The sequence below is a fragment of the Fusarium verticillioides genome, chromosome 3, assembly GCF_000149555.1.
Source record: "Fusarium verticillioides 7600 chromosome 3, whole genome shotgun sequence".
NCBI lineage: Eukaryota > Fungi > Ascomycota > Sordariomycetes > Hypocreales > Nectriaceae > Fusarium > Fusarium verticillioides.
The window spans coordinates 1,807,950-1,833,399 of record NC_031677.1 but is presented as its reverse complement, the minus strand read 5'-3'; the positions used below and the strand labels follow the sequence as shown (position 1 = coordinate 1,833,399).

The 25,450-nt window shown below is 49.4% G+C and overlaps 9 protein-coding genes across 14 annotated transcripts; 6 read left to right on the top strand and 3 right to left on the bottom strand.

The window, feature by feature from the left end:
* Positions 1 to 18: 18 nt before the first annotated feature.
* On the top strand, positions 19 to 2,770 carry FVEG_08072 (hypothetical protein). Its single transcript, XM_018896877.1, has 2 exons — positions 19 to 939; positions 992 to 2,770. Exons 1-2 carry the CDS (start codon positions 619 to 621, stop codon positions 2,249 to 2,251), a joined length of 1,581 nt encoding a protein of 526 aa, XP_018754410.1. The 5' UTR covers positions 19 to 618; the 3' UTR covers positions 2,252 to 2,770.
* Positions 2,771 to 4,841: 2,071 nt separating this feature from the next.
* Positions 4,842 to 8,584, top strand: FVEG_08071 (hypothetical protein). The gene is made up of 5 exons (XM_018896876.1): positions 4,842 to 5,168; positions 5,229 to 5,963; positions 6,011 to 6,732; positions 6,789 to 7,327; positions 7,383 to 8,584. The coding sequence occupies exons 1-5, from the start codon at positions 4,986 to 4,988 to the stop codon at positions 7,940 to 7,942; spliced, it is 2,739 nt and encodes a 912-aa protein (XP_018754409.1). The 5' UTR covers positions 4,842 to 4,985; the 3' UTR covers positions 7,943 to 8,584.
* On the bottom strand, positions 7,995 to 10,231 carry FVEG_08070 (hypothetical protein). Its single transcript, XM_018896875.1, has 2 exons — positions 9,820 to 10,231; positions 7,995 to 9,770 (listed from the first exon to the last, which is right to left on the bottom strand). The coding sequence occupies exons 1-2, from the start codon at positions 10,070 to 10,072 to the stop codon at positions 8,131 to 8,133; spliced, it is 1,893 nt and encodes a 630-aa protein (XP_018754408.1). The 5' UTR covers positions 10,073 to 10,231; the 3' UTR covers positions 7,995 to 8,130.
* A 155-nt stretch (positions 10,232 to 10,386) lies between these two features.
* On the top strand, positions 10,387 to 13,444 carry FVEG_08069 (hypothetical protein; the record flags this gene model as incomplete). 5 transcript variants are annotated; one of them, XM_018896871.1, is made up of 7 exons in its annotated part: positions 10,388 to 10,654; positions 10,708 to 11,904; positions 11,958 to 12,074; positions 12,128 to 12,868; positions 12,930 to 12,987; positions 13,062 to 13,118; positions 13,183 to 13,432. In XM_018896871.1, the coding sequence occupies exons 1-7, from the start codon at positions 10,511 to 10,513 to the stop codon at positions 13,299 to 13,301; spliced, it is 2,433 nt and encodes an 810-aa protein (XP_018754404.1). In that variant the 5' UTR covers positions 10,388 to 10,510. The 5 variants fall into 5 exon arrangements, with proteins under 5 accessions (XP_018754406.1, XP_018754404.1, XP_018754403.1 ...); XM_018896870.1 differs by having other exon boundaries at positions 13,034 to 13,118; positions 13,183 to 13,306; XM_018896874.1 differs by having other exon boundaries at positions 12,930 to 13,118; positions 13,183 to 13,444.
* FVEG_08068 (translation initiation factor RLI1) lies at positions 13,362 to 16,188 on the bottom strand. Its single transcript, XM_018896869.1, has 5 exons — positions 15,916 to 16,188; positions 15,800 to 15,824; positions 15,318 to 15,732; positions 13,932 to 15,262; positions 13,362 to 13,875 (listed from the first exon to the last, which is right to left on the bottom strand). The coding sequence occupies exons 1-5, from the start codon at positions 15,933 to 15,935 to the stop codon at positions 13,843 to 13,845; spliced, it is 1,824 nt and encodes a 607-aa protein (XP_018754402.1). The 5' UTR covers positions 15,936 to 16,188; the 3' UTR covers positions 13,362 to 13,842.
* Positions 16,189 to 16,306: 118 nt separating this feature from the next.
* Positions 16,307 to 24,224, top strand: FVEG_08067 (chromodomain-helicase-DNA-binding protein 1). Of its 2 annotated transcripts, XM_018896867.1 has the most exons (9): positions 16,307 to 17,052; positions 17,175 to 17,338; positions 17,444 to 17,538; positions 17,605 to 17,878; positions 18,310 to 18,738; positions 18,796 to 18,822; positions 18,877 to 18,958; positions 19,028 to 23,243; positions 23,302 to 24,181. In XM_018896867.1, exons 5-9 carry the CDS (start codon positions 18,331 to 18,333, stop codon positions 23,432 to 23,434), a joined length of 4,866 nt encoding a protein of 1,621 aa, XP_018754399.1. In that variant the 5' UTR covers positions 16,307 to 17,052; positions 17,175 to 17,338; positions 17,444 to 17,538; positions 17,605 to 17,878; positions 18,310 to 18,330; the 3' UTR covers positions 23,435 to 24,181. The 2 variants fall into 2 exon arrangements, with proteins under 2 accessions (XP_018754399.1, XP_018754400.1); XM_018896868.1 differs by lacking the exon at positions 16,307 to 17,052 and having other exon boundaries at positions 17,098 to 17,538; positions 18,307 to 18,738; positions 23,302 to 24,224.
* On the bottom strand, positions 17,890 to 17,982 carry FVEG_16243 (hypothetical protein; the record flags this gene model as incomplete). The annotated part of the gene is made up of 1 exon (XM_018905481.1): positions 17,890 to 17,982. The coding sequence occupies one exon, from the start codon at positions 17,980 to 17,982 to the stop codon at positions 17,890 to 17,892; it is 93 nt and encodes a 30-aa protein (XP_018754401.1).
* A 134-nt stretch (positions 24,225 to 24,358) lies between the features above and the next one.
* On the top strand, positions 24,359 to 24,789 carry FVEG_16242 (hypothetical protein; the record flags this gene model as incomplete). Its single annotated transcript, XM_018905480.1, has 2 exons — positions 24,359 to 24,726; positions 24,780 to 24,789. The coding sequence occupies 2 exons, from the start codon at positions 24,359 to 24,361 to the stop codon at positions 24,787 to 24,789; spliced, it is 378 nt and encodes a 125-aa protein (XP_018754398.1).
* A 145-nt stretch (positions 24,790 to 24,934) lies between these two features.
* On the top strand, positions 24,935 to 25,368 carry FVEG_16241 (hypothetical protein; the record flags this gene model as incomplete). Its single annotated transcript, XM_018905479.1, has 2 exons — positions 24,935 to 24,954; positions 25,038 to 25,368. The coding sequence occupies 2 exons, from the start codon at positions 24,935 to 24,937 to the stop codon at positions 25,366 to 25,368; spliced, it is 351 nt and encodes a 116-aa protein (XP_018754397.1).
* Between the last annotated feature and the right edge of the window lie 82 nt (positions 25,369 to 25,450).

Sequence of the window (25,450 nt, the reverse complement as noted above, 5' to 3'; positions counted from 1 at the left end):
ACAAGACATCTCGACGCGATGTGATCTCCTCCCCCGGCCATGTTAGGATCCAGGGGTCTGATTGCTTCTTTTCGACCCCAGCTCCCTCTGGGTGAGAACCCACACGCCATCTTGCAGACAGTTTACCAACATGACTGCCGGTGTTTTCAAGGGCTCCTCAGGCTGTGTTCAACATGAAGAGGTCGTTCCCTTCTTTTACCCTCGCACACCCCTCCAAATCTCCATCATTGCTTTCCCTTCCGACTAAGAACCTCCTTCGTTTACTTCATCCTTAAGAGGGCAGTTTGACTGACCTTTGTCTCACCATTGCGGTACCCTTCTCGCTTGCCTGGATTGCCTTGCCCGAACAACGGTTCTTCAAAAGACGACTTGTTCCGCTACCTGACGCAACTTTATCAACCACGACCTCCTCACTCTCTTTTCTTCTATTTGATATTGCCCAGCCAGTCTGACCAAGTCACTCTTTACTTGTAATCGACAAGATATCGATCTGCCATTCGTTCATACGTTTAAGATTTCAAGTTTTACAGAACCTGACCCTGACTTACACGCGGGCCTGAATTCTTCATTCCAATCGTTACCACCAACGCCCGTTACATTCCTGAATAAAAGCCAGTGATGGAGAACATGGGTTCATACCACCACCAACCCCAGTGGTCTGGCTGGGGCTACCAGAGCGCTGCCCACCAGTACCCCAGATACTCTCAACAACTACCAAGTTATGCGGCTTACCTCCCTGAATCAATGGAGCTTTACAATGCTCACCAGGGGCATCTCCTACATCATCACCAAATGTCTAGAACAACTGAGACAAAGCCTCGACTCTCTAAAGAGGAAGTAGAGATCCTCGAGGCCGAGTTTCAGAAGAATCACAAGCCCAACAGCACTACCAAGAAGGCACTGGCTGAGTCTATGAGAGTAGACAATGCCCGTATAAATGTCGGTGTTGAATCTTGAGAGACTTGTATCAAAATTACTAACAAACTCGCAGAACTGGTTCCAAAACCGACGAGCACGGGAGAAGAAGGAGAAGAACATCCGCGAATACGCGGCGAAACAGCGAATAGACAGAGATACAACTTCTAATGACTCCGGTGTTCGTTCAGACGACGACCATCTCTCTGATCGGGTTGTTTCCAGCGCTCCATTCCCAGCCCCTCGCCCTCTCGAAACCCGGTCGACAGACGTATCAAGTCCTGAGCATGAAAGCGAGAATGATGCTAGCCACTCCGATTTTGGTGTAGGCTCATCCCCAGATCTATCTTCTCAACCTACACCAGAGCCTGCATCCGTATCTTTCAACACATCCCTGCCCTCTTACAGTCAGTATCCTCAGCTGATTGTGCCCAACGAGGATAATGAACCTACTCCTTCATTACCCCAGCAGTGCTTCCCTCGCCTGTCCACATCCTCTATTCAGGAGCAATATGTTTACTCCGGCAACAACCTTGCTGTGGACCAGCCCTCTATGGGTCTGAAGCCCTCCCCTTCAATGGATATTGCATCTCGTCGAAACAGGCGCCCACCTCAACTTGCCATCAACGCCTCCCGCAGTTACTCAGCAAGCGGTCCTAGGACCGGATTCGACATGGGAAGGAGGGCAGATGTTGGCCACTCAATGCGTCGTGTCGCTTCCGCGACTGGCGTCGGCCGTATCAGCAAACCCTGTGGTGGCCCGCGAAGCCCCTATTTTGAGAGAAACCCCGAGGCTCTCATGCAGCTTAACCGCTCCCCTAACTTCCAGACTGCTGCAACAATCGCACCGCCCACTCCCAATACACCGGTCGTAGCAAACCCGCAGGGCTTATGCGAGGCCACTCCGGCTAGCTCAGTAGCATACGAAGAGAAGTACCCAATGGATCTTGCCATTCACGACCCAACTCTGCGTACCCCACCGACTACACCAGGTGTCATGGATCAACTTTACAGCAACGAATCTGTATATCAGGTCGCCGTGGCGGATGAACCTCTGGTGACACCAGGGCTGGCGCCATACCCCAATGACTTCGAGGTTCCAGGTACCTCAAGCCAAGTACCCAACTATGTTTCCCAGGGGTGCTCTAGCCAGCCCCAGACCCCTTCTTACGGTGCCACAATGGGGCCTTCCTACTTTGGCTTCGCTGGTGGCAATGCTGAGTACAACTGGTCCGACGACGCCTCATTATCAGCACATTCCTCGCCTGGACAGAGCCAGCAGAGCGTCAATTTTATGAACATGACGCCCTCCAGCTTCACATACTCGGACAAGTAAATGTCCAAACATGACCCAGAAACGGGTCGTGACACACTGCTACCAGCACCAACGGCCTCTTACAGCTTGTACATAACAGCGATTTCTTTTCTATATCATCAAGGGCATTGTACAGTATAGACACAATGTCTTCACAGCAGCAGAAAATTGACACTTGTCAAAGCTAGCAACCATTGTTTGTTTCTATTTTGTTTCTGTCTTTTCTGTATTTTATGAATGAATACAACGGCATCATACCCTAATGTAATGGGAGGACGGCACTGGCTGGCGCTCAGGCATGTACACAGGGAGCGGAGTTTATCATCATCACGGAGGATCAGGTACCACGGAATTGGCGCGAGATCTTAGCCGGGAGAATATCATTCATGGAAGGTACCACATTGGAACGCCTCTATACCATGACCGCTGGAAAAGTTGGGAGCACATGGAGAAGCACTTAGGAAAAGGCAGAAATATATTTGAACCTATAATTCAATGAAAGTCATCTCTACGTCGCATAGTTGAATTTGTTAAACAGGAGATGGTATGTTGCAGACTTGATAGTTGTGGAGTGACAAGACCTCCATGAGGTGGAGACAGTCCTGCGATGATGGGCTACAGGTATGGGGATGTTTACCAAGTTGAACTTGAAGTAGCGAGTATAAATCTCGTTTACGGAGAGCCTTTAGACAGAGAAAGCTCAGCGCACACCCCTGACGATGGTATGCTGTTTTAGACCCGCGAGGTCGTGAACCTAAAAGCATTGCGGTGGTGTCCCACATTCCTATCCCGTAAAGCGGTGGTTCCCCAAAGCCGTAACAGATCGAGTTCTAGTTGGATGACGCTATCCAGAAACCTTGTTCTTGACTCAAACGAACAATGAAGATGCCTTTGGCGTTTGTGGTCACATTAGTCCAAACCCGAGAACCGGGTCTCAGCCCGGACGGGCCAGTCCGAAGAGAAGCCCCGGGCCACCGAAATCTGGACTTATGACGGAAGAGTCCAACCAATCAGATATCGCTCTCTAAGATCTGAATTAGATTCTTGTGCCCATGACGGCCCCGCTCTCTATGATATGTACAGTGCGTCCATGGCTGTTGCGAGGGAAAGGTTTGGCGCGGGGGATCGACACTGCAAGTGCTGAGTTTGTGCAACGGGATCGATCAGGTACTGTACATGGGTAGCAGACAGCCAATCGAGTAAGGTAGGTACCTAGGTAGGTATGAGGTGGTATAGATATGGGGCACGTATCTCGCATTGAAACCACTTCTTCTGTCTGATAGCCTCAAGGTTAAAACACATGTTGAGGCTATCAGACAGTCGACATACTAGTCAGTCACTTGACAGAAGACACGTATAGTATCTTACTAAAAGTAGTTGGTCAGCCCATAACACGAAAGATAAACGGCACAGTTGGAGTGGCTATCAAACGTCTGCTCGCTTGCGAGAATACAGTTTGGAGGCTTGCCGGTTATTGAGGAAAGTCAAAAAGGATCTCCGTTGCATCGAATGCAGCCCAACTGGGCTAACGTAAGGGACAACGACCTTGAGAAATGTTTGCCTCCTGTTCCTTGCAGTAATGCGTGGGGTGATCAATGGCCAACCATGTTCGAGAACGAAGAGCCGTGGCTATAGAGTATTGGCTAAGTAAGTTCCAAAGAGTCGAAGGTGGCCTGTAGCCACTATAAAATGGCAAAGCTGACGCCTACAAGCCTGGCAAGCCTGAATAAGCAAATGTCTCTTGAACTGATGATTGCTCAGAGCTGAATGAGTGGCCGTTTGTTGTTGTCCCATGCGCTATCATGTAAGAGCCTTGGCATTCATCCTGTAGACGTCAGCTTCCGTCAAGTCACGGACGAGACACTTCGTATACAAGATAACTTCTACTTGCATACGAGCTTGTAGTAACGTAAGATCATCAATGGGCCCTTATGGCTGAGGCACCTTCAGCGGCAAGGACGTGTCCTGAAGTGAGCTGAATTGTCAAGAAGGATTGGTGTCGTAAATGGGTGTCTGTTTCATCCCCAGAAAGAAAGACTTGTTCGAAAGATTATGATTTCAGACTAAGCGTACAGCCTACTGGGTATCTTCAACTCAAGGTACTTGGCTGTTAATATATCTGCCTGCAGCATAGGTTGAATACGTATCAAACTGGTCGCAAAGTGATGAGTACCTCGATGTCCGTGATCTGGGTGTGCATCCTTCAAATCGGTAACAATTTATGGCGTGACGACACATTTTAAATACATTCCAAGACACGACTTTTCACCTGCGGTGATTATATACGATGGAGAGAAGATAACGAATGACTTGGACGCCATAATAACCACTATTCATTGATAAGAATAGCAAGTTGATGTAGATATTAAATGGACTGTTCACTATGAGGATGACTGGTGAGGTTCTGTCAGTTCTGTAGCGTGTATGTTCAGCGGTTTTTCAGGTAGCCCATATCGACCAAAATCGAGACGCGACGCGGTGGGTCCCACCTATCAAATACGTCACATCCTGTCCAATGCATCTAAGGTACCAAGGTAAGGTAGGTAGGTATTTGGAGCTACCTGCTCCCGTGCACGCACCCCATTAAAACCACTTTAGCACATAAAATGCATGCTGCTTGAGCACTTCATATCATAACAACAACAGTTTTTTTTTTTTTTGCCGCCCTGCAGCTAGATCCTAAATTCAATTCCTTTTGTAATTGTATTCAAATATTCTCAGATGGATTCCGCCGCATGATCCTTCTTCCGTTTCAATGTCCTCTTCCGCCGTTGCTGGCATCGACGCGACGCGTCCAGCGCGGTCAAGGATCTTGACACCAAGCTCTGAAGGGAGCTCAAATCACAAAGATGAGCTGCGTTCTCCCGACGGACACAAGAGGAAGAGGGCCGACTCAGTAGCCATGGAGCATCTTTTGAAGCCGTCGATTGCTGTCAAGGTTTGCGAATACGATTCCGGCACTGTTGAATGCTTCAGCTAATTCGTGATCATTATGTAGCCTCATCCTCCGAAACTTAATGTCCAGCCTCGCATCCTTTATCCATTGATGGTCCTTCCCCGTGAACGCCTTCCTCTCTCTTGCATCGATTTTCACGTTACCAATGTTGATCTTGCTTCGCATCGATTCTTTGAGTCTCATATCAAGATCCTCGACTTGGAGAGTCGAATGGGCTCTGGCCCCGTGGTACTTCTAGCCAGAAAGGAAGCAAGTCGTGCCGTATACGCTCTCGAGCGACAACCCAACGGAGTATATGTTGTATGCAGGCTAGGACCCTGGGTAGACTTGGAGGCTCTGGCAGACGACGCATCTGCTGTCTGTCGAGAACGCTTACGCCCAGCTGCTAGAACCGAGTCTCGAAGCCAATACGGGCCTTCCGTAATCACCACCCCACACATTCATAAGGAGGAAAACATCAAACGAGCGGCCATCGAAGCTATTCAAACCCTGGTCCGCAAAAGACCTAGGTCGCAGTCTGTTTCAACATTGGCCGAGTCTGTGAAATTAGAAGCTGCCCCAGAAGCTGCTATGACTGCAGAGTCCAAACTTCCATCGCCAACCTTCAGACCAGAAGAACTGCCAAAAACCCTAAGCGAGCAGCAAGCTCAGGCATCACGTCCAACAACTGCAATTTCAACATCTGACATCATCGAGGAGCCTTCCCAGCAGCCGACTACAGAAAGCTTATTCGAAACCTTGAGAACCCAGTACTTTGAGATGCTATACAAGTCCATGGTGAGACCTTTGACCTTGGCTTTCGTTGCCATAGCTAATCAATACAGGGATCGCTCGCCTATTTTGCCAAAGGGCCTCTCTCTCGTGCTCGTTCTGCTTTCCATCTCGACCTTGAAGCTAATCTAGAGATTGAGGATCTCATCGAATTCTTGAAAGGACTCGTGCTGACCACTGTCCAAATCGACAAAAAGTACCGTGAGACTGTTCCAGCTCTCATAACCCAGATGAAAACGGTGGTGGATAGTTCTGACGAGGGTCCGAAGAGAAAGCGCCGAGCCAAGAAGATGAAGATTGGAAAGGATGGACTCTATCCACACGAAGAAACTCATATCAGAAAGTGGTGGGCTACCAACAAGCCTGAACTGAACGAGGACGAGACCAACGTTTCCACTCAACAAATTCGATCACTTACCTCTATGCTTCGCACGAGAGAAACCCAGCTCCAGATGATAATCATATTGGAGATCCTGGCATTGACTCCCCTGAGACCCGCAGACGGTGCGGAAGATAGCCAGCTCCCCCTACTGCCTGGTGCTGCTGAATCTCAGGGTGACACGGTGGTTCCTTCGGCCAAGAAGCGGAGCAAACATAATCTTCCTGTTCTTGTAGATGTCCACGCTGATCGATTGACTATTTGGCAATCTACTGCTTCCGACGAGCAGCTGCTTTTAGAAGACTCCCAAATCACCCAAGCACCGGATGGTCAATCTCAGCAGAAGGCGTCATCGGAGCCTCTCAAAGACTTTTGCGTGGACATCATTGTGCCATTGTAAGCCTCATGTTTCACTGTCATCTCTTCCGATAACGACTGACTAGCTTCGATAGCTTCTCCCATAGGCTCCCAGAGCTATGTGATTCGATCAACCGTAAACTGGGAGGGCCGATCATTGTGAAACCTACAAGGCCAAAGGTTCTGAAACGACCATCAAGCAAGCGTTCACCTAAGCCAGGAGCAGTTGCCAAACACTCTTTGTCAGGTCAGCCTACAAGAACGTTACAAAGAGCTCTCTCGACAGAGCAGCAGTCGCGACGAAGTGTTTCCAGAGGCCCCAGCAACATGATTGCCCTCATGCGCTCTGCAACATCCACTTCTCTGCCAGGTATCAAGCGAGAAGCTAGCGATCCATCCCTGGCTAAGTCGGTCCTGAACGCTGAGCCCGATCTAATGAATAGGAAGAGTGGGCCATTATCTCGGAGCAACAGTGTTACCAATCTGCAAGACGCAAAATCTAACAAAAAGGCTCAAGTTGAAGCTGAGCTAAAAGAGGCTATTTCTTCTTTGAGAAAGCCTAACCGCGAAGTTGTCAGTAAGGCACTGGCTGAAGCGGCTGAGCGGCGTGCAACAGTGGGCTCTTCGGCCAAGAGTATGTATTTAAATGGCAAACCTTGCGAATATTTCTGGCTAACATTTATTTTCAGAAGTGAGAAAGCCAGGCAGAAGCTCTCTAGGCGGATCCGTTGTGAAGGCAACGCCAGCAAACACACGCTTCAGAGATGTATTTGCAAAACCACATGTGGCAGATACCCCCATTATGAGCACTGAAGATGTTATTCCTCCTTCAAGCCTTCCCTCCGTTGTTCCCTCTACTGGTTTCCGAGGAGCACAGCGGGATGGCTTAGGTCAGAGTCCAACTCCTGACATTGAAAGGATCGGCAGTACGCCTACAAAGGCCGGATCAAGTTTCATTCGTCGGCCTAGGATCGATGAAGACGTTTTGCCATTCCCACCGTCTTCGCCGTCTCTAGAACGACGAACTATATCTGCTGCCGACCTGTTCAACCCGAGTGGAGTCACGAATCGAAAAAGAATGGTCAGTTTCACTGTTTCTCCTGATGACGAGCTTTTGGCAACGCCCGTGAAGGGTATGAAAACAAAAAACATAGATTTGGAAAACCAGGCGGCCGAGTCAATGCCTGCTAAGTCAGTGTCAATATATGAGAAACTAGGATGGGATGACGACCTAGATGACCTGTTATGAGTTACTTATCAGAACATATAGTGGTGTTTTTATGAGGAACATGCATCATTGCAGCAGGAGTTTCGGCATCGTTAGAAGGCGTTGGGATATAACAAATATTGTATCGGCAATGATATTAGAGATACGACACATGATACAGGCAATATGATAGCTCAACATTAACACATTTGGCTTGAATGAAACGGACTTTATGCCGCTGCTGGCTCTACCAACATGGTTGGTAAATCTCTGATATCAACATGCTCCTGCGACCCTAGATCAACAACTCGCATAGCCTCGAGGCCCACGACGCCTTCTTGTAGCGCGAGAAATTGAAGCTCGACTACGTGACAAGCTCCTGGGGCAAGAGGACCGACCCGGGTATCAGCGCTTAAGCAAACAACATCAGTTGACTCGACGGATGAGTTCTTCTGTAATGCGTGGAGTACATTTTCGTCAGTGACCGCATCGGCAACGTCTTTTTCACCATTTCGTCGCCCACCCACTGATGGAGGCCGTGTCATACGGACTTCGCCTCGCCGGCGTTTGGGAATAGCAACAAGGGCAAGTTTGCGGGGAGGCGCAGAATTCTTTTCTATGGCACGGTTCACAATATAGACGGTCCAAGAAAAGACCTGGCCTGGGTAGACAGGTTCAGAGGGACCAGTGAAGGTCATTGTTATGCCAAGTTCTGTAATGGAGGCGTCTGTGTTGGATGTGGCAGCCTCGAGAGTGGGCAGGGCGTCTGGACGAATGATAGATGGTGATACCAGGGGATTTACTGCTTGGCCTGTGATAGAAAGTTGCGATGGTCTATGGGCGCGGACAATGCCAGTTCCAGCAGTTGCCGATCCATAGCCAGGATTGACTGGAAGAGTAAAGTCGAGCTGCGTTGACCATGACATGTTCATACTGGGCGTGCAGCGGCCCGGTATAACCTGAGCAGTAGCAGAAATTTTAATGTCGAGTTCGCGCATGGGGTTTTTGACTGTAACGTCGTGCTGACGAGGAGCAATGCGATAGAGGAACGTAATATGATCGTGAGACACGCAGGTAAGAGGCAGCTGCATGCCCGCGTCATTGTTGAGGTTTTCGACAGTAGCGTCGAGAATTGAAAGTTCGATTCGATCCAATGATACCTCGCATTCGAAATGAGAGGTAAAGTCAACTTCGAGCAGTGCGATCACGGCTGAGCTGGTCGGTGCTGTAGTCGGTCTTGAAAACCGGATTCTCGTGTGGACGACAGGAAAGATCTTGTGCTGGACCTGAGGCAGAGCTCGTATGTGCTTCGTGACATCTTGTGAGCGCGTAACGGGAGTAACTCTTGATACTCGCAGCGCAGACAGCCGAGGCTTCACTCCGCCGAGTGCAGCATCGCTTCCGAAAGACTCGAGTAGGTTAAAACCAGAGGGCACACCGCTCTGAAGGTAACCACTCCCCTTTCCAATGAGGTCAGTTGAAATCTCAGGTTTCATGCTCGCAGATGCTGTGAAGATGATGGCTGGTGCCGAGATTCGCGTACGAGGCCGACTCAAAAAGACGGGTAGCTTCCATACAGCGAAAACACTTTGGTTTCTGTTGGCATCATCACCACTTTCTTCACTATCGTCACTGTCCTCTTCTTCTTCATCCTCTTCCTCATCACCCCCGTCGACGATAATGAAAGGGTCATCAATATCTGGGACTGTACCTGAGAAGATGGTATCTGCTGAAGAGTTCTCCTTGCCGTAGGATTTGCTGTTGACGATCTGGGCTTCGACTGATATCACTAGCCGATTGAGGTGAGTGCGGAGTGATGCTTCATCTTTCCAGGGACTTCTGAGGAGTAAAAGAACATTTACCGTCTCATCTGAGGATTATTAGCAACACGGTGACGAGGGAGAATGTGTGTTGCTTACCGAAGAATAACGTATCCCTGCGTTTGATTAAATCAAGTATGGACTTCCCAGGCTCAACATCCTTAAAAGCTGCTTCCAAATCTAAATCCGTATTCTCCGGTATAAGATAAGACAAGTGTGACTGTTCAGCAAACTCAGTCGTAGGGTCGGTAATAAATAGGCTTCTTTTGAGCTGAGTGAGAGATTCAGGCTCATGTTGAGTCGCCTGCGTGGGTATAGACTCCCTGTCGGTGGTATTACCGGAGTCTGACATCTCAGTCAAAGAATCAAACCGAGCCTGTTATGAAGAAGACCGGAATCTGAGTACAATGGGATCTTCCAAGTCGCGCGCTTGAAGGATCTCGTCTTTTTAACAGGTACCTTATCATTGATTTGTTAGAGCAGGTACCCGTGTAAGTCGGAATGCAGCTCATGCCCCTTAGCGACGTGGTCCCTCCCGTCTGAAAGAGGTCAATGCCTTAGGTAATCACGCACTTGGCTGAGTGTCCCGTCGCGACGGGCAATGGTCTGTGCGCAAAAAGTTAGTGCTGCCCTGCTGAAATCGGCCTTTTAACTTAACTGCCTCTCATGTTGGCTGACTGATTCTTACCACATCGCCATCATTTTATCACGACCTGGAATCTCGTCACTATTCTGAAGCGAACAATTTGTGTCGCGTAAGCAAGCTGCATCAGGTGACAGTAATTTCAAGATGAACGGCTTCGGCTCTCCCTATGGCCAGCCTGTTGCGGCTTGGCAGGAGCATCATACGCCCGATGGAAGAGCCTACTATTACAATCCGACTACCAAAGCCACGCAATGGACGAAGCCCGAGGAAATGATGAGCTCAGCTGAGGTCAGTGTCCAGTGCCCGTCATTGGTGTGTACATTATTGCTAACAAGCAACAGCGCGCTCTCGCGAACCAGCCATGGAAGGAATACACTGCGGAGGGAGGCCGAAAGTATTGGTACAATACTGAGACGAAACAGAGCTCCTGGGAGATGCCCGATGTTTACAAGGCCGCCCTCGGCACAACAAGCAAGCCCGCGACCCCTGCTTCTGCAACCCCCTACACGCCTCCCGCCAGCGCAGGCGGCTACAACCAAGTACCATACGACCAATATCGCGATCAACGCGACCCTTATCCCGAGTCTCGTCAGATCACATATGGAAACGACCCCAAAGTCCAAGCTTTTGTACCTGCGACGAACGACCCCGAATACGCCACCACTGAAGAGGCTGAAGCTGCCTTTGCCAAGCTTCTTCGACGAAGCGGAGTCCAGCCGGACTGGACTTGGGAACAAACTATTCGAGCAACTGCGCGAGACCCGCAGTTTCGTGCCATCAAGGATCCTAAGGATCGCAAGGCTGCTTTCGATAAGTATTGTCAGGATGTTGTTGTCCAGGACAAGGAACGCGCCAAGGAAAGATTGGCTAAACTCCGCGCTGACTTCGAGACTATGCTGAAAAGGCACCCTGAGATCACCCATTACACCCGTTGGAAGACCGCACGTCCGATTATCGAAGGCGAGACCATCTTCCGCTCTACCAACAACGAGAGTGAGCGTCGGCAGCTCTTTGAAGAGTACATCATCAGCCTGAAAAAGGCACACGCTGAGCAGCAGACGACTCTTCGAAAGACCGCTATGGATGGCCTCATCGATTTGCTTCCCAAGCTTAACTTGGAGCCGTACACTCGATGGGCTGATGCTCAAGGTATCATTTCATCTACCCCGCCTTTCCAGAATGACGAAAAGTACCAGGCTCTTACCAAGTTTGACATTTTGACTGCTTTCCAAAACCATATGAAGGCCCTTGAGCGCAGGTTCAACGACACAAAGCAGGAGGAGAAGAACCGAAAGTTCCGAAAAGAGCGCAAGGCTCGTGATGCTTTCAAGTCTCTCCTTACTGAACTTCGCCGCAATGGAAAAATCAATGCCGGAACCAAATGGAGTATGTTCGTTCCTCTCATCGAGAACGACAATCGTTATACCGACGCCGTAGGCCAAAGTGGCTCGACCCCCCAAGAGCTTTTCTGGGATGTTATCGAAGAGGAGGAACGTGGGCTGCGTGGACCGAGGAACGATGTCTTGGATGTTCTCGAAGTAAGTTGTTGCTACTGATGAAGCTTTCGTAATTGGTTAATAGCAATTTGCAGGACAAGCGGTTTGATCTTACGCCTACGAGCGATTTTGAAGAGTTCCTCTCCATCATGAAGGATGATCGACGGACTGCTAACATTGAACCTGATATTCTCAAGCTCATCTTCGATCGCGTAAGTTGACCTAATTGATGTTGAGCTGTGTCTTGGTGCTGACAACTTACCAGCTTCGCGAAAAACGCTCGTCCAAGCGAGGAGACGATGATCGACAGTCGGAACGCCAGCAACGCAGAGCCATTGACGATTTACGTGCTTGCATGAAGCGCATGGAGCCCCCTATCGCCTTGAGTGATACATATGACAAGGTACGATCTCGACTTTTGAAATCAGACGAGTTCCAGGCCGTTGCATCTGAAGATGCACGACGCAATGCTTTTGACAAGCACATTCGCCGGCTGCGGGAGAAGGAAGATGAAGCAGATCGAAACCACAGGCGACGTGACCGTATGTCTAGCGAAAGAGACATGCATCGCCGGGAGCGGGAACGATCTAGAGGTGAGCGATCTCATCGTAGTGGTGGACGTGGTTCTCGACGAAGTCGCAGTCCGGAGCCTGATGCCTACGAAGCGGACCGACGCAAGGCTATCGCTGAGCGGGAGCGTAATCACCGTAAATCCACCATGGCCGAGAGTCTTCTGGGTGCAGATAGAAGCCGTCTGTCACCGCCACCTCGTCGTGAGCGGGAAAGAGATTACGATCGTCCTTCTCGCTCACGCCGTGATGATGACAGCTACTACGACCGCGAAAGAAGAGATCGAGAAGATGAACGCGAGAGACTATATCGCCGTCGCACCGACCGGGGATCACATGACGAACTTAACTATGGGGATGAACGTCCATCCGGCTCTCGACGTCGTCGTCCAGACGATGAAGACGAATACACTCGTCGTGATTCGCGCGATGCTAAGGTACAAACATAAAACCACCCTCAACTGCACTGGAGAAGGCATAGCTGATAACTTGAACCAGAGAACTAAGAGGGAACGGTCTCGAGAGCGTACACCGCCTCGAGCTGAAGAACGTCCTCGTAAGAAAACCCCTCCACCTGCAACCAAGGATGTTCACTCCGGCAGCGAAGAGGGCGAGATTGAGGAAGATTAGAAACTGGAACCGTATGTCGAAAGCCATGGTTAAAGCATTTGGCTGCACTCTTTCTCAGTATGTACTGGCATTGTCAAATCCCCTGACAAGGTCCGTCCGGCGAGATGACACATGAGTACAGGCTTGCGGCTCCTTGTCGCCACGGCCGCCCAGTATCACAACGGTGGAGACATGTCGAGTACGTTGCTTTCGAGAAGCAGTCTTCTGACCAGTATGTGTCTTTCCCGCTTCTTATATTAGTTTAGGTTTATTGCTTGTGAATCTGTTGAGATTGTAGTCAACCCTACAAATGAGGCGTGTGCAAGGTTTAGAAATAGTAAGGATTATTGACCTCGTTCTAATGTTTTAATTCATCGCTTTTACTATACGATCCAATGTCTGTGTAATTGAAACTATTTCAAGACTAACTAACGGCCGTTCGAATAATATCAATTGTTTCCCGCGAGGTGGGAAACCGTAGACGGCAGAGGTCCTAATACATCAGTTGTCCCTCAATCTACGAAGCAAGCCATTTGCCGTTGACAGAGAAGTTCTCGAGAATTACAAATACCTCGAATACCCGCCAAGACAGAAAGCCAGATAAGAACAATGACTTCGTAGGACCAGACAAGAGGAGACACTCTGCCGTCGCCGTCGTTATTCATCTGGGTCGTCATCCTCGCTGACGCTGCGGTCATCATCTATTCCCAAGACTCGCTGCTTTTGCCCATTCCCATTTTGAACGCCCCAAACGCCGTGAGATGCACCATCGACAGATGGGAAATCCTCATTATGGACGCCTTTAGCTCTTGTCAGGGGTCTCCTCCAAGAAGAACTGCAAAAACATGTTAGTGAATAATCATCTTGTGCAACTATAGCGTTTGAACTTACGAAGTTGCCACTCATCTTCTGCTCTTGGTCGAGCTGAGATCCGCTCTTGTTAATACGGGGGCGATAGTTGGTGGGATCACGACGGAAAGTGACGTCGAGGTTCTTCAAGAAGGTGTTACAGCCGGTAAGGAGAGATTCTGGCTTGTTGGCATGAGCGTCGATACCAGGTTGTCCGTCGAAGACAATGACACGGTCAGCAAGGTACGTGGCCATGATGAAATCGTGCTCAACGATGAAAGCAGTCTTCTTGGAATGCATGATGAAACGCTTGATGACTCGTGAGGCAATAATACGCTGCTCAGAGTCGAGATAGGCCGACGGCTCATCGATCAGATAAATGTCCGCAGGGATACCCAGGGCAAGGACGATGGCAACACGCTGCAATTCACCACCAGAAAGGTTCTTCACTTCTTGATCAATGAAATCGTCGAGCTTGAGAGGCTTGACGACGTCAGTCTGAAACTGGGGGGACAGGAAAGACTGCTTAATCTTCTTGAAGAAAAGTTGGCGGACAGTGCCGTCGAATTTGGGGGTGATAGTCTGAGGCTTCATGCTGATTCGCATCTCGGGAACGCTTTTCTGACTATCAGGCTTGAGGGCTCCAGCCAAGAGGCGGCAGAATGTGGTCTTTCCGGTACCGTTCTCGCCCATCATGACGATGATCTCGGAATCAGTGAAGTCACCAGCCTCGATGTTGAGCTTGAAGCTGCCGAGGGTCTTCTCCATCTTAGGATAGGTAAAGGCACGAGATTTGTCGATAGCGAAATCATCGGTAGTCTCCGCAATACGGAAGGTCAGAGACTCATCTCGGAATCGCAAGTTCTCAGTCGGAATGTGACCGTCAAGGAAGATGTTGATACCCTCACGAACGGAGTGCGGGAGGGTGACGACACCATAAACGGCGGGCTTTCCGTACAGAACGCAGATATAGTCGGAGAGGTAATCCAAAACAGACAGATCGTGCTCGACAACGATGATATAGCCGTTGTCCCGGAGGAGGGAGCGGATGATTGAGGCAGCACTCAGACGCTGCTTGACATCAAGGTATGAACTTGGCTCGTCAAACATATACACATCCGCCGCCTGTACTGAAACCGTGCCAATAGCGAAACGCTGAAGCTCACCACCAGACAGGTGGTTGATGTCTCGGTCCATGATGTGGTTCAACTCGAGAACATTGGCAACCTGCTCCGTATTTCCAAGCGAGGCACGACTCTCGATAAGGAATCGGACAGTCTTGTTGGGACCCCTGACCGCTCTGGGGATCTGGTCGACATACTGAGGCTTGACAACTGCCTTGAGGTCATCTTCGAGAAGCTTGGTGAAGTAGTCTGGCTGTAAGTCAGTAACAACTCGGCTCCTCGCAGGCTTGAGGCAGCTACATACTCTGAAGCTCGGAACCACGAAAGTGCTTGATAACGTCCTCCCAATCAGGAGGGTTGTCGTGTCGGCCCAAGTTGGGCTTGAGCTTTCCGCTGAGAATCTTCAGAGCGGTACTCTTTCCAATACCGTTTGTTCCGACCAAACCGAGAACCTGGCCGGGTCGGGGCATGGGCAGACGGTGCAGCTTGAAACTGTTGGGTCCATATCGGTGGGTGACCTGGCTTTCGAGATTGGTGGGCAAGTTGATGATGGTGATGGCATCGAAAGGGCACTTCTTGGGGCAGATACCGCAACCGATGCAGAGGGACTCGGATATGAACGCGAGCTTAGAGTCGGGCTGGACCTCAATACAGAGTTTTCCGCTGCGAACGACGGGGCAAGACTTTTTGCACTCTTGACGACATTTTCGAGGGCGACACTAAAAGGAGGGGTCAGAAAATGTTTGGCGGGGCAATGTGATGCTGATGATCATGCTAATAACGGACCTTGTCGCTATTGACGATGGCGATACTGTTGATTTCGCGTTAGCGCCTCTTCTTCTTCTTTTTATTTTTATTCCTCTGCATTGTTTATGTGCTTCGTGCCGATCGCATAGACGTACCGGGTGAGCTTGTCCGACATTGTTGTGGTGATGTAGCAGATGTCGCTTCAAAAGTGATTTTGGTGGGGTAAAATTTGTTTCGTGGGTAAGAAAAGAGAGACGGGGGTCGACGACCAAGAGATCTCGAGCGCACAAGATACAGTGAGTCGCTGGCGCTCGCCGATGCTCTTTGTTCAGCGGGATGCAGGGTGAGAAAGAAATTCGGAGGGAGAAATCAAGGTTAAAGGAAGTTCCAAGGTCAGGCTTTGGGTTGTGCGAGTGGTAATCCAATTTTCAGGCCCTGTCATAGGTTTGGCGGGGGGGCTGTGGACCTACTAAATTAAGAGGTTCGCGTGTCGAGAACTACCTACCATACAGGTCTAACAGTAAATGTGAAGTGTAACCTTGCATGACGTTGTTGCTGCAGCCATCCATTTAACATATTGTCAACTTCACGACTCAAGTACCTTATTACAGCAACTCATGGGCCTCTTGATTCAGCCTATTCCTACCTATCCATGGATGTCTCACTGAGTCGCCAAATACATTAATCAAGTACTGGGCAGGTCAACAGTTTTCCCTGACCTCTCTATCTGTCAAACAATTGATTGTGTCCTTGAATATCTACATAGTACCTAGTACCCAGTGCCTAGGTACAATAGGGAGGTCTCTCCAGGGTATCAAACTTACTGATTTATTCCCCCTTCTTGTGCTTTTTACCATCCGGTAATATGACTCTCTTACCTTAGGTTCTTCAGTCAATCCATCAGATGAACAATTCAGTGCCTTGGGGGTTTCTTCGTACAAACGAACCCAAACCGGACAGAGCTGACTCACTCACACTACACGCCACTCTGCTCTGCTCTGCTCTGTACCAACAAACATTTCCTATACACTGGATTGTATCACATCAGAGTTAAAGCCGCGGTGGCTTATGGTGGTCTATCCAGATATCTTATTACTTACAACACCGCCCTGTATTATAGGTTCAAAGGAACAAATTCACCACTACACATGGGCCAATCCGCTCTGTACCATATGACAAGCATTATCGACCGAAACACAAACTTAGTGCGCTACTGTGTATTTCCAGTAAATACATTGCGTTGAAGGCAAATCATATTGCATTGGTGTAATGCTATCTTGGAACCTATGTCGGTATGTGTAGAGCGAAAAGCTAAAATCCGTTATGCGATTTGTCTTCAATTCATTCACATCCACTTCTCCCCTGGTTTTGATAATCAGCACCGAGTTGGGAGACTAAGACAGAAAACCAACAGAAACATCAATTTAACTATCAGCACCTACCTGAGTACCTACCTAGGCTCTACCTACCTACGGAGTACAGATACCTAAGGTACTAGGTAGTCAGTACCTAGTACCCTAGACTCGCGCTTCGGACTCAGGCAATGGTTTATTGTTACTTTCACTACAATCAATCTCAGTAAGGACAATACAGCCCCTTGGTTGAATCCATGGTAGTGGCGCTAGTCTGTCACGTTCATTTCATTGGTTACTACAGAGTAGGTACTAAATACACACGCAACAGAAAAAAAATAGACGTCGAGAAATAGAGCAACTTCAAGCAAGATCAGTCAGAAGCAGACATATTGAGGTTGATACAAGTTCAAGAAAAATAATTAGGTAACGATACCCAAAGCTCTGCCTTGTACTGTGTTTACTTACTAACATAGTACCTACCTCACCTAGGTATCGACTATAAAGTACCTAACTGCTAACATTCGCTTTCGCCAGTGGATTGGTGGCTGAAGATCACGTGATGTACACTCCACCTCTCAGGTGCTCTCAGCCTCTCACCCCCCGTGCAATCAATCCAAATCTTCAGGTTCCTGCCTCTCCACCAAATTGATTCTCCCGTCCCCTACCCACGTCACCGGGCCCCCGATACCCCAAACAGTTCCCGACAGGCAGCCGATAGTATCTAGATGTTGGCTTTCGTCTGCATGTTATACTTTAATGACTTGTGAGTTTCCCTTACCCTTCCTGCCCCTTCTTGTCTCTACCGCACTTCTGGCTTGCTGGCCTGTCGCCTATCGTCGATCCCGCCTCGGCCTCGGCCTTGCCCATCACGATATTGCTTCCTCAAGGGCCTTATGCACGCAATAATTCGATGAAAGTTGATGGATTCGATGCTCCACGTTCGTCTGGACCCTCCTGTGACCCGATACGCTGCACCCGAGGCACCTGGTTCTCTCAATTGCGAGTTCGGTGTTTCCATCAAGCGACCATCGATAACTTACACGGGATGCGACAAGTACTTCATCTCTATCGTTTCCCCAATATTCAGACGTTCTAGAGGTCGTTTATGGGTCGCCGGAGTCGCGTCATTCCGTTAATTGCTCAAGCGCCCACGTCAGACTGGAATATCAGCTAATATCGTCGCGTCCTCAGTAGGTAGCCTGTATCATCACCAACATGATGTCCACCCCTACTTTGGGGGGCCCCTCCAATGGACATTTGTCGCCGGTTGATGGAATCAGCATGTCGTTTGATACAGGAGATCATGCAACCGATAGCGACTCGCATGATGCCCCCGATCTCACACTCAATCAACCATCACCGGCATCCTCAGACGAGGCGAACAACGATTCCAATATTGTCCACGACAATACACACATGTCAGCGAGTGAACAATCAAGCGAAGACAATGCGTCTGATGACGGAGACTTCGATATGGAGGAGAGCCTCCCATCACAGAACGAAGACGCGATGGAAGACCGCGACAGCTCTACCGACTCGAATCGAGCCTCCAAGCGCAAAGCTCCTGTCGAGGAAGACGAGTACATCAAGGCTAATCCAGAGCTCTATGGGTTGAGGAGAAGTGTACGTTGTGAAAATTTTTCTTTCAAACTCTCTTCAAGTTTGCTGACAAGAAGATAGACGCGACCTCGAGAACAACGAAAAATCGTAGGTCATCGTCGCAATTCGGTATCCGGATATATTATTAACTCACGTATGCAGGTCGAATCTGATGATTCGGATTCTGAACCCCCTGTCAACCGTCGGACAGTCAAGCGGCGACGTGTTGAATCCTCCCGTCCTTGTAAGTTGCCCGTTTTTTACGTGCAATGCCTACCCTCGCCGCCATCATGGTCTAACGCGGTCATCTCAGCATCCAAGATTGGAACTCCAACGTTACGTGCCTCCACAGCCGATTCCGATTCCGATTCCGACACATATGGCGGTGCTCGCGCAAAGAGCCTGCAGAAGAAGGCTCGTATGCAACGCGAAGCACAGCCAGATCTCGCACTTGCTGAAAAGCGCTGGTCGAGTCGTCGCGCTGCACAGGTACAACAAGGAGCATACGAAGAGAGCGACGTCGACGAGGATGATGACGACGAGCTCGCCCCCATGGCGTACACCGTTGACTATATCGACGATTCACCATACATAGAAAAAGTTGTCCGGCATAGGCTCAAAGACGGACTCGAAATTTCCTACGGGTTGACTAAGAACGACTTCGAATACTTCATCAAGTGGCAAGGCAAGTCGCACTTGCATGACACTTGGGAGACGTTTCAAGACATTCGAGATTATCGAGGTTACCGTAAAGTTGAGAATTACTTTAGAAAGGTAATCGAGTACGAGGTGGACATCCGCGTCGGCGATGATATCCCTCCTGAAACGAAGGAGCAATTTTTCCTTGACCGCGAGCGAGACGAGGAAGCATTCGAGGATTACACGAAGGTCGAGCGAGTGGTCGCTGTACGAGACGGTGAAGACGATACTGAGTATCTTGTCAAGTGGAAGGGCCTCACGTACGAAGAATGCACATGGGAAGTCGCGTCAGCAATCAGCGACGCGTTCCAAGACCAAATTGACCAATATCTTGATCGAGCATCACGCTCGTGGCAGTCAGACCGGAAGGAGACGAACCTCGACACAAGATCACGGATGGTCAAGCTCGAGGAGCAACCCGATTTCATCAAAGGCGGCGAACTCCGCAACTTCCAGCTTCGGGGCCTCAACTTCCTGTGTTTGAACTGGACAAAGGGCAATAACGTGATCCTCGCCGATGAAATGGGTCTCGGAAAAACGGTACAGACCGTATCATTCCTCAGCTGGCTCCGTAATGCTCGACGTCAGGAGGGACCATCGCTTGTGGTTGCTCCTCTGAGTGTCATCCCGGCTTGGTGCGACACTTTCAATCATTGGTCCCCTGACATCAATTATGTTGTCTACCTCGGACCCGAGGATGCTCGAAAAATCATTCGTGAGCATGAGCTGCTCGTAGATGGCAACCCAAAGAAGCCCAAGTTCAATGTCCTTGTCACTTCATACGAGTTTATTCTTCAGGACTGGCAATTCCTGCAGTCTATCAAATGGCAGACGCTCGCTGTTGATGAGGCTCATCGCCTCAAGAACCGTGAATCTCAGTTATACAACCGGCTGGTTAGCTTTGGCATTCCTTGCAAGATTCTAATAACGGGAACACCTATTCAAAATAACTTGGCCGAACTTTCTGCTTTGCTCGACTTTCTTAACCCCGGCAAAGTCGACATTGACGAAGATCTTGATTCCCTTTCTGCCAGCGATGCACAAGAGAAACTGCAACAACTTCACAAGGCTATTGCACCTTTCATTCTGCGACGAACAAAGGAAACCGTCGAGTCAGATCTTCCCCCCAAGACTGAGAAGATTATCCGCGTCGAGCTTTCAGATGTCCAGTTGGAGTACTACAAGAACATCCTGACCAGAAACTACACAGCCCTTTGCGATGCCACCAATGGACACAAGAACTCTCTCCTGAATATTATGATGGAACTGAAGAAGATCAGTAACCATCCTTACATGTTTCCTGGTGCTGAGGAGAAGGTCCTGGCCGGCAGCGTCCGCCGTGAAGATCAAATCAAGGGCTTGATTGCCAGCAGTGGAAAGATGATGCTACTCGATCAACTTCTTTCCAAGCTCAACAAAGATGGCCACCGAGTCCTGATCTTCAGTCAGATGGTCAAAATGCTTGATATTCTTGGCGACTACTGCTCTCTGCGGGGTTACAAGTTCCAGAGATTGGACGGCACTATTGCTGCTGGCCCCCGACGCATGGCTATCAACCACTTCAACGCTGATGATAGCGATGACTTTTGCTTCCTTCTCTCTACTCGTGCAGGTGGCCTTGGAATCAACCTCATGACGGCAGACACTGTCATCATTTTCGACTCTGACTGGAACCCTCAAGCTGATTTGCAAGCCATGGCTCGTGCCCATCGCATCGGCCAGAAACGTCCTGTAAACATCTACCGCCTAGTCTCCAAGGAGACTGTTGAGGAAGAGGTTCTCGAAAGGGCTCGCAACAAACTCTTACTCGAATATCTGACCATCCAGGCCGGTGTCACTGACGACGGCAAGGCAGCTTTCAAGGAGGAACTCAATAAGAAGGGTCTCAGGGTCGAAGGCCCGTCTTCGTCTGAAGATATCCAAATGGTTCTCAAGATGCGATCATCTAAGATGTTCGAACAGAGTGGCAACCAAGAACGGCTTGAACAACTCGACATTGACTCAATTCTTGAGAACGCTGAGGTCACCAAGACCAAGGTCGACGACAAGATAAACCTAAGTAGTGGCGGCATCGACTGGGACAATTTCATGCAAATTACTGATGTAAAAGTTGATGACATCAACCTTGATTGGGATCAAATTATCCCCGCCGACAAGATCGCCGAAATCAAGGCCGAGGAAGAAAAGAAACAGCATGAGGCCTACGTTGCCAAGGTGGCGGCTGAAAGTGCTCCACGCAGAGCCGCCATCAAGAGCCGCCACAGAGAGAGCGAACGTGATGTTCGCCTCAAGAAACGACAGAAGGAGCAGCAAGACAAGGAGGAAGACGACCGAAGGCCCGTGCCTCTCGATCCTAAGCGTCCTTTGAACGATAAGGAACAACGTAGTCTAATAAAGGCTTACTTCCGTTACGGCTCAATGGATGATCGCGGGGATGAAATCATCAAGGAAGCCAAGCTGAGAGAAAGGGATCCAGAATACGTCAAGTCGGTCCTCGATGAATTCATCAAGGCAGCCAAGGAGGCGGTGGACGATAACTATGCTCAGATGGTGGAAGAAGAAAAGAGACTCGGGAAGACTCTCACGAAGAAGGACCGCAAGGCTGTTCTGATAGACTTTGGCGATCTCAAGAAGGTCAACGCTGAAACGGCCATAGAACGTCCGAAGCAGCTTCAGCTTCTCCGACAAGTCATACGCAGCCACAATGACTGGCACACGTTTCGTCTCCCTGACGCGACTAAGGCCGCTAGCTACTCTTGTGCTTGGGGTGCTAAAGAAGATGCCATGCTCCTGGTCGGTATTGACAGACACGGCTTTGGCGCTTGGCCTCAGATCCGTGACGATCCTGATCTGGAGATGGTAGACAAACTCTTCCTTGAAGAACATCGCGTGGAGAAGAAGGAGGAGCGTAGCAAGGGCAATGACAAGATGAAGGCTCCTGGCGCCGTTCACCTTGTTCGTCGATCAGAGTATCTGCTTTCAGTCCTGCAAGCAAAACACTCTAACGATCGTGGTGTGCAGCGAGCAGTAGAGAATCATCACCGCAACAACAAAAAGACAATTGCCAATGGCCACCGTGGGAGTGCCACAGCGTCGCCTGCTCCGCACAATGGCAAGAAGTCTCGCGACCGCGACAGAGACCACCTCCATGGTGACCTGCACCGATCCCGAAGCCATGTGGAGGAGCGTGGAACCCCACGGCCGGATTTCAAGCGAAAACATTTGTCTCACGAAGATAGCCGCAGCCCCAAGCACCGCCGCATCGAGGAGCACCGTCGATCCAGTAAGCATGGAGAGGACAGGGAGAGGACAGAGAAGCGGCGCCATCGGGATGATGAGGACCGACGTGATGAGCGCCGAGACGAACGACGGGATGACAGACGACATGATAAACATCGCCTCAGCCACAGTCATCGCGATGATCGTCGGGAAGACCGCCGAGATGACCGACGTGACGACCGACGTGATGATAGGCGACATGACCGACATCGTGAAGATCGTGATCGTGATCGCGAACGAGAGCGAGAGCGAGCCCATGACTCGCATCCTCAGGATGAGCGCCGAGCCAAGGCTCTGCGAAGACTGGACGAACTTCGCCGGATTGGCGATAACAAAGATAAGAGAGCTGAGGACAACGACGCCATGATTTGGTTTCTACTCAAACCGGTCCGAGAGAACTTTGAGAGGATTCTTTCTACAACCAAGGACAACGTCAAGTCAAGCAAGGAGCGGGCGTCTATCTTTGGCGTCGAGCTGGTCGTTATCGGCACTTTTCTCGACGAGAAATTGGCAGCCACTGCTGCTGACGAAGGTCTCAAGAGCAACTTCTGGTGAGTCTTGTGACGATGTACAGCTTCTTGTGACAGGTCCAACTAACACTTATGATAGGGACTTTCTGGCAGCTTTGTGGCCTGTAGATGATACAAGCAAGAGCGTCACGGGAAAGCGATTGAGCAACATGTACCGCACTCTACACTCCCGTAGCAAGGGATCCGGTTCTACCAAAACCAATGGTGCATAGTCACCGTCACCATCAGCTAAAGGAAAGCAACGGATGATTCCTAACAAGGAACAATCAGTACGAAACCAAAACAAACACACCTACCTCCCTGTTACGAGCAGATTATACCTGATATTGTTTCATTATGACTTGAGCATCTTTTTATTCAGTTTCCGGCATAGGATCGGCGTTTGGTTGCGCATACCTCAAAATACAGAGGCAGTCAGCATGTTTGCCCTTTACTACACTTGACTGCATTTTTAGCAAGAACAACGTGTGGAAAGATCTGAGGTTCAGGTTCAGACCATACCCGGATAGCATGGTATAGGACTTGTCATATGTGGAGTTGTCTCATCTTGATCGACTTGGCTGTTGCCAAGATTATACACACTTACGTTGGGGGGCCACGTCTTATGCATTTGAGCTAGGGTAGCGTTGCGCCTCTTTGTTGAACTGGATTTGTTATCTGGGGCTCGGTGTTGGCCATCTGCTCAACACACCTCAAGAATGGGAGGTGAGAAGGTGATGCGGAGGCCAACACAATGCATAGAGACCCATATTGTTGTTAGATGAAGATTACTGCATGGCATGGACAGTGGATAAAAAAGAAACGAGCAACAACTGCCAGGCGATGGCTTCTGCTTGGGTTAATAGAAGCTCTAAACTATAAAGAAAGATGAACAACTCCGAGGTTCGCATTAACCTGTGCCGTCTTGATATGTACGATATTTTCACGTAGTATGTATATATATCATGCTGTGGTTATGTAGCACATGGTGATGCCCATTCCAGGGCTGCTGCAAGCAACCACAATGTGTGCTATTCAACGTCAGGCTTATTGGCATGGACGATAAAAATATGATTCCTTCGTAGATATCTGACAGTTCCTTTCTTTGAGAAGTTCAATAGTCTATGTGATTCCCTAGCCTAGCTAGTCAGCCAGATATGTCAATGCCTAACACCGAGATTGAATGTGCTCGAAACATTGCCCTTCTTTACTACCTCGGTAGAATTGGCTGCAAGCCCCAAAGGAACAGCATTCAAGACTGCGAGCCTATGTGCAAGGCAGACATCAACAGGGCACTGTCTTTGCAGGATGAGAAGTTACTCACATCAACACTGGCGTTTCTTTCGAGTATCCGAGATGATGCTATGAGGGTCACAGCAGTCTGTGTAGAGGAGAATAAATCTAGTGTTGTGGTCATGGTTACAGCCAATGCAAAGGATAGTCATAACTCACCATCATATTTTGACGCTGCCAAGGAAGGGTTTGATAAGATATTCAGATCACTCAGTTTGTCTGGAGACTCCAGGTAAGTCAAGGGACACAGCAGGCACCTTCTGAGCTCTCTAACGAAAATACCAGTATCTTCTGAGAAACTTGACAGTCAGATTATCCGCATTGTCATCTCTATGTGTCGAAGCCGATCAATGAGCAGAGTGAGATTCATCAGGCGCGGCCAAAGACAAGGCTTTGATCCCGTATTGAAGAAAGTCAAGAGAGAGATGGCTCAATTCACAATGAATGACGACAAGAAGGAGTATATGAGACTGGGCCAAGTGCTTATTTCCAGTTTGGATGATGTTCAAATCACGTTGGCCAGAGATCCATCCAACACATCAGCATTGGACAAGAAGTTGGAGTTGATTATCAACACATTTGGCGATATCTCGAGAATATCAAGTCTTCCAACAATGCTGCTCCAAGATACTGGACCGAGGATGGAACCGGATTTGTGCAGTTGCTTATTGAACCCGTTAACAAATTGGCGCATAGTGAAACCTGTGCTTGGACACTTGTGAAGCTTTCGAGGACGTATTCGATTCTTGGAGATACTTCCACTATCCCCGCCAGACTTGATGAAACAGCATTCGGGAAGCTACCAGCAGAAACCATGATCTTCAAGTTGGAAGAGCATTTGAAGACGCTCAGAAAGGAGTACAACACCAATTGAGACTTGGGCAACTTCGATCGAAGACCGGCAGCCACTACGATAAAATTCTGGGAGGACTTTCTTGAGAATCACGAATGAGCCC

Bases quoted from the DNA above. Each gene is read 5' to 3' on its own strand.
- FVEG_08072 (XM_018896877.1), top strand. From the start codon at position 619: ATGGAGAACATGGGTTCATACCACCACCAACCCCAGTGGTCTGGCTGG. The intron at 940-991 runs GTCGGTGTTGAA...ACAAACTCGCAG, and splicing joins TAGACAATGCCCGTATAAAT to AACTGGTTCCAAAACCGACG.
- FVEG_08071 (XM_018896876.1), top strand. From the start codon at position 4,986: ATGTCCTCTTCCGCCGTTGCTGGCATCGACGCGACGCGTCCAGCGCGG. The intron at 5,964-6,010 runs GTGAGACCTTTG...TAATCAATACAG, and splicing joins AGATGCTATACAAGTCCATG to GGATCGCTCGCCTATTTTGC. The intron at 6,733-6,788 runs GTAAGCCTCATG...TAGCTTCGATAG, and splicing joins GTGGACATCATTGTGCCATT to CTTCTCCCATAGGCTCCCAG.
- FVEG_08070 (XM_018896875.1), bottom strand. From the start codon at position 10,072: ATGTCAGACTCCGGTAATACCACCGACAGGGAGTCTATACCCACGCAG. The intron at 9,771-9,819 runs GTAAGCAACACA...AATAATCCTCAG, and splicing joins CAGGGATACGTTATTCTTCG to ATGAGACGGTAAATGTTCTT.
- FVEG_08068 (XM_018896869.1), bottom strand. From the start codon at position 15,935: ATGTCGGACAAGCTCACCCG. The intron at 15,825-15,915 runs GTACGTCTATGC...CGAAATCAACAG, and splicing joins ATGTCGGACAAGCTCACCCG to TATCGCCATCGTCAATAGCG. The intron at 15,263-15,317 runs GTATGTAGCTGC...ACTTACAGCCAG, and splicing joins TCGTGGTTCCGAGCTTCAGA to ACTACTTCACCAAGCTTCTC.
- FVEG_08067 (XM_018896868.1), top strand. From the start codon at position 18,331: ATGATGTCCACCCCTACTTTGGGGGGCCCCTCCAATGGACATTTGTCG. The intron at 18,823-18,876 runs GTAGGTCATCGT...TCACGTATGCAG, and splicing joins CTCGAGAACAACGAAAAATC to GTCGAATCTGATGATTCGGA. The intron at 18,959-19,027 runs GTAAGTTGCCCG...CGGTCATCTCAG, and splicing joins TGTTGAATCCTCCCGTCCTT to CATCCAAGATTGGAACTCCA.